This window comes from Micromys minutus (assembly GCF_963924665.1).
Source record: "Micromys minutus genome assembly, chromosome: X".
Classification (NCBI taxonomy): domain Eukaryota; kingdom Metazoa; phylum Chordata; class Mammalia; order Rodentia; family Muridae; genus Micromys; species Micromys minutus.
The window spans coordinates 114,918,134-114,931,252 of NC_137970.1; the positions used below are offsets into that span (position 1 = coordinate 114,918,134).

A 13,119-nucleotide genomic window follows, 5' to 3' on the forward strand; every position below is an offset into this window, starting at 1 on the left:
AGACAAAGGATCTTCAAGTATGCTGTTGAGTACATTTTCTGTTGGCCATCCACTGTTGGGCATGCAGACTACCCTTCCTTTCCCAAGTGAGACCCCCTTGGAGAAAAGTAAATTGACATTTGCAAGTAGATATCAATGGGAGATAATTTCTAGATTATGGATGTGGGTGCTGGACACTTCCTTCTGATCTAGTATCCCATCTGGTACAGACCTGGGCAGGCTCTGTGCCTGCTGCCTCAGTCTCTGTGAGTTCATATGTGCATGAGTCCTGCTGAGTGAGAGGACCTTGTGCCCTTGATGTCCTCCGTCCTGTCTGGCTCTTACATTTTGTCTGACTTGTATTTCACAATGTTTCCTGAGCCCTGGGGAGAAGAGATTTGATGGAGACATCTTGTCCAGGGCAGAGTGTTTCAAGATCTCTAGTTCTCTGTGTATTGTCTGGCTGTGGGTTTCTGTATTTGTCCTCCTCTGCTACCAGAGGAAACTTCTCTGATGATGGCTGAGCAAGAAACTGATCTAAGAGTAGAGCAGAATGTCATTAGGAGTCATTATATTGCTATGTTCTTGTAGTAGAACAGTAGTATTTGGTTTTACTCTAAATCTCTGGGCTATTTTATCTCAGGTTCTCAGTCACCCAAAGTGTCAGGTATAGATTCTATCTCATAGGGTGGGCCTTAAGTTGAGTCAGATATTAGTTTGTTACTCTCACGAGCTTTGAGCACCATTGCCCTAGCATAACTTGCAGGCAGTACACAACTGTAGATCAAAGGGCTTGTGACTGGGTCTGTGTGTGTTTCTCCTTTGGCAGCATGTTCCAGGCACATTAGCACATGGGGATAAAAGCTCTAGTTAGGTACCAACCCAGTTTGTTCATATCCAAGGAATTGTGTAGATGTTATCTTCAGCAATAAGGCCACACTATCAGTTTGTGGGGAGCAACCTATAGTCTTAACAAGAACCTGAGTTCTTCAAAAATTCTCATAGGGCCCCTTTAGCCATCAACTCAATTAACCCATTCCTGGTACTTGAAGCTACCTTTGGTTACAAAAGATGCACAATTGGGCGTCTGCCTCCCCCATTATTTGGCTATTCTCTTTACATTATCTTCATATTTGTATTTTAGGAAGCTTCTACTATATTGGGTTTCCATTCTGTTCCTCAAATAGCTCTTAATTTTAGACATCTCTCCCCTTATTCTCTCCCTCAGAACAACCTCCCATTCCCATCCCACTCTGATCTCCCATTCCACCCCCTCAATCCATTTATAACTATCTATTCTATCTATCCCTATAGTCCCTTACTCTATAACTTCTATGGTTCTGTGGATTGCAGCTTGGCAATCATTGAGTTAACAGCCAATATGTACATATAAGTGAATGTGTACCATACTATCTTTCTAGATCTGGGTCATCTCACCAGGATAATGTTTTTCTGTTTTCATGCTTTTACCTGTGAATGTCATGATTTCATTTTTTTTTTCTGGTGCCTTGTTGCTCCATGTATAACTATACCATATTTTCATTATCCAGTCTTTTGTTGGGGGACTGCTATACTGTTTTTAATTTCTGACTACCATGAATAGAGCAGAAATGAATATAATTAAGCAAGAGTCTTGGTGATAAGATGAATCAGTCCTTGGGTATATGCCCAAGAGTGGCGTGGCTGGATCTTGAAAGAGTTCAATTTCCATCTTCCTGAGGAACCACTACACTGATTTCCATGGTGGATGTACAAGTTAGCACTCATACTGCAATGTCTGAGTATTCCTCTCACTTCAGACTCTTGCCATTGTGAGCTGTCATCTGATTATCTTATCCATTCTGACCTGTATAAGATGAAATCTCAAAGTAGTTTTAATTTGCACTTCACTGATGACTAACTTTAAACAATTTCTTAAGTATTCCTCGGTCATTTGAGTTTCCTCTTTTGAGACTTATCTGTTCAGATCTGTACCCCATTTTTATTTGAGTTGTTTTTCTTGATTTCTAGTTTCTTTCTTGAGGTTTTTATGTTTATTTTAGATATAAGCCCTCTGTCAAGTGTGGAGTTGGTAAAAATTTTCTCATTCTGTGGGCTGCTTCTTTGTCTGCTAGTGTCCTCTGCCTTATAGAAGTTTTTCACTTTCTCTTTTATTGGGTTCAGTGTCTGGTTTTATGTTAAGGCCTTTGATTCATAAGAAGTTGAATGTTGTATAGCCTTATAAGTATGAATCTATTTGAATTCTTCTTTATGCAACCACCTAATTTGACTAGAACCATTTGTCACAAATGTTGTCTTTTTTCCAGTGTGTATTTCTGGCTTCTTTTATCAAAAACTAGTCATCCATGAGTGTGTGGATTTATGTCTGGATCTTCAAGTCTACTACACTGATTAATATGTCTTGTTTGTGCTATTTTTACTATATGCCTATAGTAAATTTGAGATCAGAGATGGTGATACCTTCAACAGTTCTTTTATGATTTAGGATTGTTTAGTTAACTCAAGGTTTTTTTTTTCCTATATGAAGCTAAAACTTGTTTTATAAAAATCTGTGAAAAATGTGTTGGAATTGTAATGTAGATTTCAGTGAATCTGTAGATTGGTTTTGGTATGATGACCATTTTTACTATATTAATCCTACTGGCCCATGAGCATGAGAGATCTTTTACATCTTCTGATATTTTCTCCAATTCCTCTGTTCAATGTCTTAAAGTTTTTATCATGCAAGTCATGTTTATTAATTCTCTTCCAGTATTTGTATGTACTTTCATGGATTTTTAATGTCCTCTTTAAGAACTTCTATCATATTCATAAAGACCATTTTTAAGGTGTTTGTCTTGTGCTTCAGCTACTTTGCAAATCTTGGTACCTACTGTGGTAGAGCTGCTGGGCTCTGCTGAAGACATTGTCCTGATTGTTACAGATTCTGAGGCTGATGTCTAGGCATCCATGTTCAGGGAGATTGTAATTCTAAGTGCTGATATCTTGTCTTGTCTTTGATGGTATGGTATTTTGTTCCTTGGTTTCAGCTGTAATCTCTGGTTCTGTGGAGGGTGTGGAGACTTTGAAATGCATGGTAGGGGTTGTTTCTGGGATTCTGCTAGGTGTTGCAACTGGGGTTTCTGGACAAAAATGTGTTGCTGGGTATTGGGAGCTGACACTTAAGAGTGAAGATAAGCTGGGAGGAACTGAAGTGTTGACAGGAGGAAGGAAAGCTGGGTCTTCCATCGGGATCTTCTTAGTACCCTGGAAATGGGAACAAAGAATAAGACAACAGGCAGTCTGCTATAGAGCTAGGGTTGGATATGGGAGATTAGATTTGGAGGTGAGTGTGAAGATCTGAAGTTTGCCAACCTGCAATGCTGGCAAACTTCCTTCTATGACAGGGGGATGCCTGGAGTGGGAAGAAGGCTGGAAGAAAATATCTGTATGGTGCGTTGGAAGTGGGGAGATAAAGGGAGCTGAAACCACTGCTTGTGATGAGACTGGGGAATTGAAGAAGAGGAGGGAGAGATGGTGATTTGCATTTAACCCACTTGCTTCTCTGTCTGGAGTCCACATGAGTTTTTGGGGGGTTTTTTGTTTGTTTGTTTTGGTGGGGGTGTTGAAGCAAGGTTTCAATAGATAGCTTTTGCTGGCCTGGAGCTTGCTAGTTAGATAATGTTCATTGTCAACTTGTAGAGATCCACCTGCCTCTCCCTCCCAAGGACTGGTATTAAAAACATGTGCCAATCCACCTCCTGTTGCCAAGCAGGACTCTCAGGGTAGGGATAAGGACACCAACCCACACACAAAACCTTCGAACTACAATTGTCCTGCCTAGAAGATGTGCAAGGAGAAAGATATATATAGCAGAGACTGAGGGAATGGCCACCCCATGACTGGCCTAACTTGAGATTCATCCCATGGGTTAAGTACCAATCCTGACACTATTAATGATATGCTGTTATGCTTGCAGATAGGAGCCTAGCATGTATAACATATATACTTCAACATACCCATGGGTATAGACACACATGTGTATGTATATATATATACATGTTCAGAGACAGGTTCTACATATGTTTTAACATAAAGGACCGAATAAAGGGATTCCCTTGTTGTCTTTAAACTCTATATTATTGCCCTGTGATGAGGATAAACTAAATTCCCACTGATAACCTCTCGTGGCAGCAAAAATGTAGTTCTGCCCCTATGGCAGCAGCTCATGAAACCAGTGTACACTTTAATGACGAGGCCTGACCATTCTCTTCACTTGACCCAAGAAACAACTGGAAATAGCCCAAAGACACACCGTGGGAGATGAACAGCAATTTCCCAGAAGTAAATCTCATTCAGCTTGTACTTTGGAACAATTGATTAGCCCTGACACTTGCACAATCTCCTGACAAAGGTCACGCAGCACCTGAACACCATCATGGCAGAGTCTCCAGGTCCCGTCACCATCTTCCTTGTGGGATATCTACTCAGCACTGAATGTGCAGGTTTGTCTCCTTTTCGGTGCTACGCTGAATATGCTTCTCTTTTAGAAACAGAAATATTTAGAACTACCTTTATCAAGTAGAGCAGGAGTCAAAGCTTTGAGAGCTATGGTTGTTATTGTAGCAGGCAGCATGTCAGTCTGTAACTCTGCCTCTGTGGTAACTTCAGTATCAACATTTGAAAAAACAAATTAGATTTCCGGTGCTTGTGGTGCATTTTTATTTAATAGATACAGTTATTCTTAGGATTTGACAATATAATTCCTCTTAAAATGTTTGTGTGCTTTGTTTTAAAAAAAAAGAAAGTCGAAAAATGTCTTAACAAAGAGATTGCAGAATAAGCAGGAAAACATGTTATTTTTAGGATTTTTAGATTCACCACCTTGAAATCAAAGGGGGAAACATCAAAGCCACAATGGTTTATTCACATAAAATGTCTTTCTTGTATCTACATGTGTTCTACTGTTTTAGAACTAGATGGTAAGGCATAGTTATAATGTTTAAACGTATATATTTATAATTTAATTTCTCTGCTAAAATTAGAAGATTCGGCTTTTGTTACTAAGCTGCTGTCATGAACACTTTCACATAGACAGGAATAAATCAGCTCATCGTTGCAAATATTAGAGCTGACGTTTAGAGAACCATAATACTCAGCGGTCTCCCTAGGGAACTAAAGTGGGTATACAAATGGCTAGAAAGAGGAGGATCTTAGTTCATGCAAGTACAGCACATCAGGTTTTTGTTTGGATTCTTTTTTGCAACAACACTGGCATTACTCCCCAGGGCGAGCCACACAGGAAGAACTTACTGCCTTTAGACAAAGAGCCTGCTCACCCTGGATGCATTTATCACACTTACTAGTCAACCTACTAAAATCAAACAAGTGACAGTGCCAGGATCAGGTGCCAACTTTGAGCATCCCCGGAAAACAGGCTGGTCTCCTGGTTCCCACTCCAGACATGATGTCAACTGTGGAATCAGACTGAGAAGCTGAAATAATGACATGAGACCGCAGAGGTCAAACTGCAGTAGCAAAGTGGGTAGAGATGAAAAACACACTTTTGGAAAACTCATTATGTGGACCATAAAGGCAGGTCTTGCAACGTATTGCACCAGATTGACCTGTGTGAGAACAAAAGATCCAAGCACCCTCTTATCAAGATCCAAGCATGTCTTAGTGGTAAAGGAATCTCAGATGTAAAATGATAGAAAAAAATATCATGATTTCAGAGCTGGGGCAATAATGACTAGAGATAATCCTCAAGGGGTATTAAATACATGATCTGCAGACAATACTGAGGATAAAAGCCACAAGATTTTAGAGTCAGTTTTGGTCAAGGAACCAGGGAAGTGTCCCTGGCTAGGGGTGGGGGTGGCTAGGTATTCATGTAGCACTCATTTCTGTTAAACTGTCCTGGGCCTTAGAACAGAGAGGCTACATGTTCATAACTGCTGCCTTATTATTCAAATTTAGAATTTGGAAATCGAAATTAGTCTGTGAAATAAATTTGGGTTTATAACGTATACAAATCAAAACTGTCTTTCAAATGTTAGTACATATCGTTATGGTACATAGTACTACTGAGACAAGGTAGTAATGTCAGAGATAAACAGGTTCTGCTCTCTACATAAAGATCAGGAAAAAAAGATCTTAATGAGGTGGGAAAGGGTGTGTACCACATGCTCGGGAAATACAAAGGTAGGAACATAATGGATGTAAAATCTCCTGGCAGAGACAATGTTTGGAGCAAGATCTCAAGAGATAAATAGTTGTTCAGTGTTCTTAAATGTCTGATCTGGGGGCCAGCTGAATGGCTCAGTGGGTAAAACTGTTTTCCACTAAGCCTAGCAACCTGAATCTGATCCCTAGAATCTAAACAATGAAAAAGAGACCTGAATTCCAGGATTGTCATATCCACATGTATGAGAACACACACACAATGCATATATACATATACATGTACAGTTGCATGCATATATGTGTATGTAAATATGTAAACACACATATTCTCAATGTTTCTACTGTTGTGTTAAACACCATGACCATAAGTAACTTGGGAAGAAAGGGTTCATTTTAGCTGAGGGATGTCAGAGAGGGATCTGAAACCAGACAAGAACCTGGAGGCAGGAGCGGATATCAAAGCCATAGAGAAATGCTGCTTACTGTCTTTCACCTTAAGGCTTGCTCAGACTGCTTTCTTATACAACTCAGGACCAGGGTCACCAGCTCAGGGATAGTACATCCAAAAGTGAGACTGGCCTCCCACATTAATCATCACTCAAGAATACACTCCACAGTCTTTCTCACAGACCAGTTTGGTGATGGCATATTTCAATTTCAAATTGATGTTTGCTCTTCCAAAATGACTCTAACTTGTGTCAAATTGGTAGAAAAGCTAGCAAGAAAACACACACACACACTAAGAGAGCAATTGTAGCATTTTATGTAGATAGTAACCTTCACACAGAAAGAGTCATATCCACAATAATGTAAGTATTCAAGATGCTCCATCTGGTTTGAGTACTGTTAGAAGAAGTAAGGCAAAAAAAGTGGGGTGGCCCAGATTATCCAAAAATGGTCCTGAGCTAAGGAGAGGGAACAGTAGATAGCAATGCAGAGGTGTAAGTGTGTAACAAGTGTGAGTGTAACAAGCACACCCCTCACTGTGTTATAACACTCAGAATGGTAACACTATAAGGAACTAATGAGGCTCCAGGCTAGGAAGTCCAACCTTAAGTTTCTTGCAGTCATCTAATGGGAACAAAAGAGCACAAAGTGGACAGTAGTAATAGAGAGAGGTCTTGCAATTGGAGTGAAAATTATAAAATAGTGCTGACATGATTTAATAGCCACATGCATAGAAAGGTTTGGGAGACATATATGGAGTGTCTGGGGGTGGAGAATAATGTGATAATATCAACACAGTCTGTAGTGTGACTTCTGGCTGTATATATAGGTTGACGCTTTAGTATGTGACAAGCAGTCAGGAAATACATGAAGTCAAAAAAATTCTTTACATGGTTACTACCAATTATAACAATGGTAATTGTCTTGCACAGAGGGTAGTGAGAACATAAAACCACTTTGAAGTTCATAGATGAGCTGGAGAAGGGAGAAGGCTAAGATGGGGGGATAGCATGAGCAGCAGGGGAAGAAAGTGAGTAACCAGGATACACAAGCCTCTCACTTATCTGAGAGATCCCAGCAACATGATGATGTGGTACATAGCATTACACTACTGTTACATTCTTTTTGCATTTTAAAAAGTTAAGGTCCAGACATCGTGTGGTTTTTCCATGTTTATGCAGCCAGTAAGAGTCAGATTCAAGGTATACATACATGCATATATGTTGAGGAAGAGAGACAGAGCAACAAAAAATACATACAAAGAGGAAGAAACAAGGAGAAGGAAAAGGGAGAAGGCAGGGAATTGAAAGATTTCAATCCTCAAAAAATCAGAAGTGTCCTACAGAATAGGCAGTCATAGCTAAAAGAAACCACATCATGAATTTCAGTAAAATGCTTATATCACTGGTGTTTATATGCCAACTGAAGACATCATGGGCCTGAAGATAAAATCAAATGTGCCCTGATTGTTCCTCACTATCCCATGAGAAGCACTGAAGTCATATTTGCAGCTGGTCTACAGTTGGGATGTTGTTGTTATATTTTTGTACAAAATATTTTGATCATGTTGTTTCCCCTCCCCCTATTTCTTCCAGATCCTCTCCCTCCTCCTTCCCTCCCTTCCCCCTTCCCCTCCTCCTCCCCCCATCTCTGTCATTCTCTTTCCTGGGATATTTGTTGCAAAGTCACTAAGAGACTGCATGCAGGAAACAGCCCAGCCAGGGGAATGACAGATCACCTTGGAAGGATCCTGCACTGAGCTATTTTCAAGTGATGACAAAGTGTGAACTTAACTGCTTATTTGAGAACTTTCTTTTTCATCCAAAGTTGAATACAAATACAACTGAAATGTGACCTTTCATTATTGGCACTCTACCAATTAAAAATAAAACTGAATTTTAATTCCTAAATTTCCGTGTGTATACAGTACTGTGAAAAGATCACTGTTTTTGGCTCTATGCCCCAAAGAGAAATTAGCTATGGAATAACTTGAATCAAAAACAAACCTTTTCTTTAAAAACATATTTCATTTTCAAAGTGGTATTTTTTTCTAAAACTAAAAAGCTGTACTTTTAAATTTTAGTTTTCCTTGATCGTGAAAATGCCACCAAAATTCTTACCCGTCCAAAGAGATATAATTCAGGGAAACTGGAAGAGTTTGTTCAAGGAAACCTTGAGAGAGAGTGTATAGAAGAACGATGCAGTTTTGAAGAAGCAAGAGAAGTTTTTGAAAACACTGAAAAAACTGTGAGTATACCCCACATCATACCTGAATAATATGTCCCAGAGCAAAAGAGAGACAACGTCAGTTTTAAAAAGGTGTGCGAGATTAGAGAAATGACTCTGTGTTTAGGTGCACTGGCTGTTATTCCAGAGGACACAGGTTCAAATTCAAACACTCCCTTCTGACCTCTTTCAGCATGCCTGTATGCATGCACATAGAAGAACATTTATACACATAAAACAAAATAAAAAGGTATTTAAGATCAATTATTAAAAGAAAGAAACTTGTATTTGAAATCTTAAAATATCAATTCATATCATATATATCACAAATGTTATAAAAGGAAAGGAATCCACACCAAAATACTTTAAACACTGTCATTAAGTTGTCCTCCTTTTTCCTTACAGACTGAATTTTGGAAGCAGTATATTGGTAAGCAATTCATTTTATTTCCTAGCTGCTACATGAAACGCTTGAGAATTGTGTCTGTTTTCTATATAGAGAGGTTGTCCAGTCTCAGACTTTAAAAAGTCAAATGCAGGTAGAAAGCAAAGCAATTGCATCTTAAAGCTAAATGATTGTTTGTTATCACTAGTGGATTCGGAGATGATGATTGGCAATGCTTGCCATGTTAAATCCTCATGATCCGGATGGTTTCCAATGTCCTCATTGTCTTGACCTACCATCTCTTCTTGTTGCCCTTATGTCCCCCTCTACTACTACTGCTTCTATTCCACAAAGGGGCTCCTTGCACACCCTAGCAGTGTTCCCATGTTAGAGGTGTTATCTGGCCATCCCTGTTAACTGACTCTTCCCAGCTTCTTCTAAGCTAACTTCTTTACCTTGCTCAGGGACTTATCCAAAATTCCACCAACTCAATGAGTCCTCCTGCGATGAGGTATTAATATTCCATCCTTCTCCCTGGTAGCTCTGACATTTTAAACATTTGCGTCAAGGTCTATTATTTGCATATATGTAATGAAATATCTGTCATGAGACCCAACTCTAAATGCATTTGTCATATTTATATATGTGTGTGTATATATATGTATCTTAATACCTTTTAAAACACGTTGCCTAAAGATCCTGCCATACAATAATGTTAATAATTTAGTTTATAAAACAAGTCTACAGCATGGGACTTTCCATTTGCAGCACCACATTGGTACCTAAACAGTTTCAGATTTTGGAGTGATTTGAAATTTGAGCTTTCAGATTGAGAGTACTCAACCCGTAGCACTTGCCACAACAGTGTCTTGTTCATTTTCCCATACTCCTAGAATGCGAGCTTCATTTTAGCAGGAATCAGTGGCTTTACTTGTTGGTAGCTTCCTGACACCTACACTATCTATAATAGAGAGAGACACTCAGGAAATATCTGCCCAATGAACTGACCCTAATGAAGAAATTAAATACTTTAACAACAACCGATTTTATTATTCACATTATATCTTTGTACAGTTTTAAATTTTGTGTACAAATACAAATTTCAAAATAATCTGAAGTCCAGAAGTCAGATTCTGAGGGCTGTTTCACAGGCTGACTTCCTCCAGTGTATTCGCACAGACACAACAAATGAGTCGGACACACTATTCACTGAGCTCCATCTACCTGAGGTCCAATTTGATTTTCTAGAATTCCATTTCTGGAGAAATTACTAGAAAGTCTCATAACCTCATAATTCACTCTTGTTTCTCCACTTTCCCTCTGAAGTTTTGTTTTTTTTTTTTTACTTTATTTTAAAAAACAAAGATAAATGTACAAATTTTCACCATTTTTGCATAAAAGTATACGAATACATTTTTAAGGTTGTAATTAAGTATTTGTGGGTACATATACATACACATATGTATATATGTAGCAATAATATAGGAAAAGAGGCTATTAATTTGAGAGGATAGGAGAGAGACTAGGAGGGGCTGTAGGGAGGAAAGGGGGATGTGATACAGTTCTATTTTAATTAAAATATTTTTTTTGTTGAACTTCACACAGTCTGTGAGTTGTTTCTGGGGTGTTCAGAGCTTTCTGGGGTTAGCATCCCACTATCAGTGACTGCATATTATGTCTGTTCTTTTGTGACTGGGTTACCTCACTCAGGATGATATTCTCTAGATGCAGCCATTTTCTTAAGAATTTGGTTAAGTCATTGTTTCTGAGAGCTGTGTTTTTAGATATGGGTACCCTAATGCTCACTGCTGAGTTGGCTCACAAACTTCATGCAAACTGTTTATACTCAAGCTAAACCTTGGAAGCTTAGCACCTGTTTGTAAATGCAAAGGAGAGGCCAATGGAAGAAATAACTCCTGTAAGTAATGTGCTTTCTATTTCTTTAGTGAAACATGTATTCAAAAGTCACTCCAGGAGGAAATGGCCTATTTGGCTTTCACTTTCTGCTGATCACATTGATGGAAGTCAGGGCAAGAACTCAGGGCAAGAAGTAGGAGCAGTGCACAGAAACATGGAGGAATGCTTCTTACTGGCTTGCTGAACTATCTTTTTTACACAACCTACAAGTAGCATTTGACTTGGCCTTTGCACTGCGATCACTAGTCATGGAAAATGCGTTACAGGCCAATTGATGGAGGAATCTTGTCAATTGAGGTTCTTTCTTTCATGATAACATTGACTTATGTCAAGTTCACAATCAAACAACAAAAACTGTTCAGTCAGCACAGATGAAAATCTTACTCTAATTCTCGTAACCCAGCATTTTTGTTGTGTGTGTATTTGGCATATACAGTTTCAAGACTGATCACTTTGTCTTAGAGAGCCAGTTAGGAGGCTGATACTTAGAAAAGTAACACTCTTTCCCTCTCTGTCTCCCTCCCTCCCTCTTTCTGTCCCTCTCCCTCCCTCCCTGCCTCCCTCCCTCTCTCCTTCTCCACTTTCCCTCCCTTCCTCCTGTCTTAGCAGTTACCTATAATTGTTTTATCTGGGGTTGAGACTCTGAGATTTTTCCCCTTCCACATTAACATGCCCATTGAGACTGTCACTGTTTAGATCTTGTTTATGCAACCATTTCTAGTAGAGACTGCTTCACAGAAGACTTCCTGGTGCTTCAACTCTTATAATCTTTCTGCCCCATGTTCTGTGATGCTCACTGAGCCATACATTCAAGAACTGTGATACAAATGTATTTACTAAAACTAGACGCCCCTGATCAGTTATCCCTCCATTGTGTTCAGTTGTGGTTTGCTGACATGGTCTCCATTTGCTATACAGAGAACCTTCCTTGGTGAGGGGTGGTAAGTACACTTAGCTGTGGCTGTAAGGAGAAGATTTAGAATGTACTTAGGGATTCTGCTGGTCTAGCAAAGTTACAGTAGTAGGTTCTCTTCTAAGAGTCACTCACGCTCACTAACCATGAAACCATATAAACACAAAGAACAAAAAAAAATGGCCCAGTAGGTTGTAACTAAATATTTTTGCATGCATGTTTATGTAACAGTAATAACCAAAAATAAACTATTAGTTTGAGTTGGGGAGCATGGATAAGTTTGAGGAAGGGGTTTGAGAAGGTTTGGAGGATTCAAGGGAAAGGGGGAAAGTGTTGGAATTACATTTTAATTAAAAGGTAGTTGAAAATAATAAAAAATAAAATAAATGCTAAAAAGTAAGAGCTATGTGTGAGTGGGTAGCGCTTGCCTATAATCTCTGTACTGAGAAGATAGTGACAGAAAAATCTCTGAGGCTTGCTGCCTAGCCAGTTTAGCCTAATCAATATTCTCCAAGTTTCATGAGAGAAAAACAATGTAATGGCTTTCTCTCCCATTCAGAAAACAACATGATAAGTGAAAAAACACACTGAGGGTTGACTTCTACATATATACATATGTACATATGTGTATACATACACACACACACACACACAGAGAGAGAGAGAGAGAGAGAGAGAGAGAGAGAGAGAGAGAGAGAGAGGCAAACAGACAGACAAAGAAAAAAATCAGTGCTACAGTTGGACTCTCATGATCCCTTCACATTGCCCATCCTATACATGCCCCAGCCCCAGCCCCAGACCCAGACCCAGACCCAGACCAAGCAGCATACTCTGAAGTTGGGCAATGGCTTTTCAGGTCAGCTAAGTGCAATGTTTACCATACCTTGGCTACAAATACCCATTTTCACTACAAAAACCTAAAATGACACAAATAAGAACAAAAAAGCAACAATGCCCATACTTGTTTTAACATGTAGTTAAGATTCCTACCTATCACAAACTTAGCCTGTACTAATCTGAAGCTACCTGAGCCCAGGCTCCTCATGGCTATGTCTGTATGTCTGTACCATGACTTCATCATATATAG

General features: G+C 39.2%; 1 protein-coding gene across 1 annotated transcript in view; it reads left to right on the forward strand.

Moving 5' to 3' along the window:
- Positions 1 to 4,387: 4,387 nt before the first annotated feature.
- F9 (coagulation factor IX) overlaps positions 4,388 to 13,119 on the forward strand; it is a gene marked incomplete at its 3' end in the record, with an annotated part of 30,134 nt that continues 21,402 nt past the window's right edge. The window contains exons 1-3 of the mRNA XM_080909635.1: positions 4,388 to 4,463; positions 8,675 to 8,838; positions 9,223 to 9,247. Of these exons, the coding sequence (XP_080765761.1) occupies positions 4,397 to 4,463; positions 8,675 to 8,838; positions 9,223 to 9,247 (256 nt within the window). The 5' untranslated portion in view covers positions 4,388 to 4,396. The remainder of the gene's footprint in view (positions 4,464 to 8,674; positions 8,839 to 9,222; positions 9,248 to 13,119) is intronic.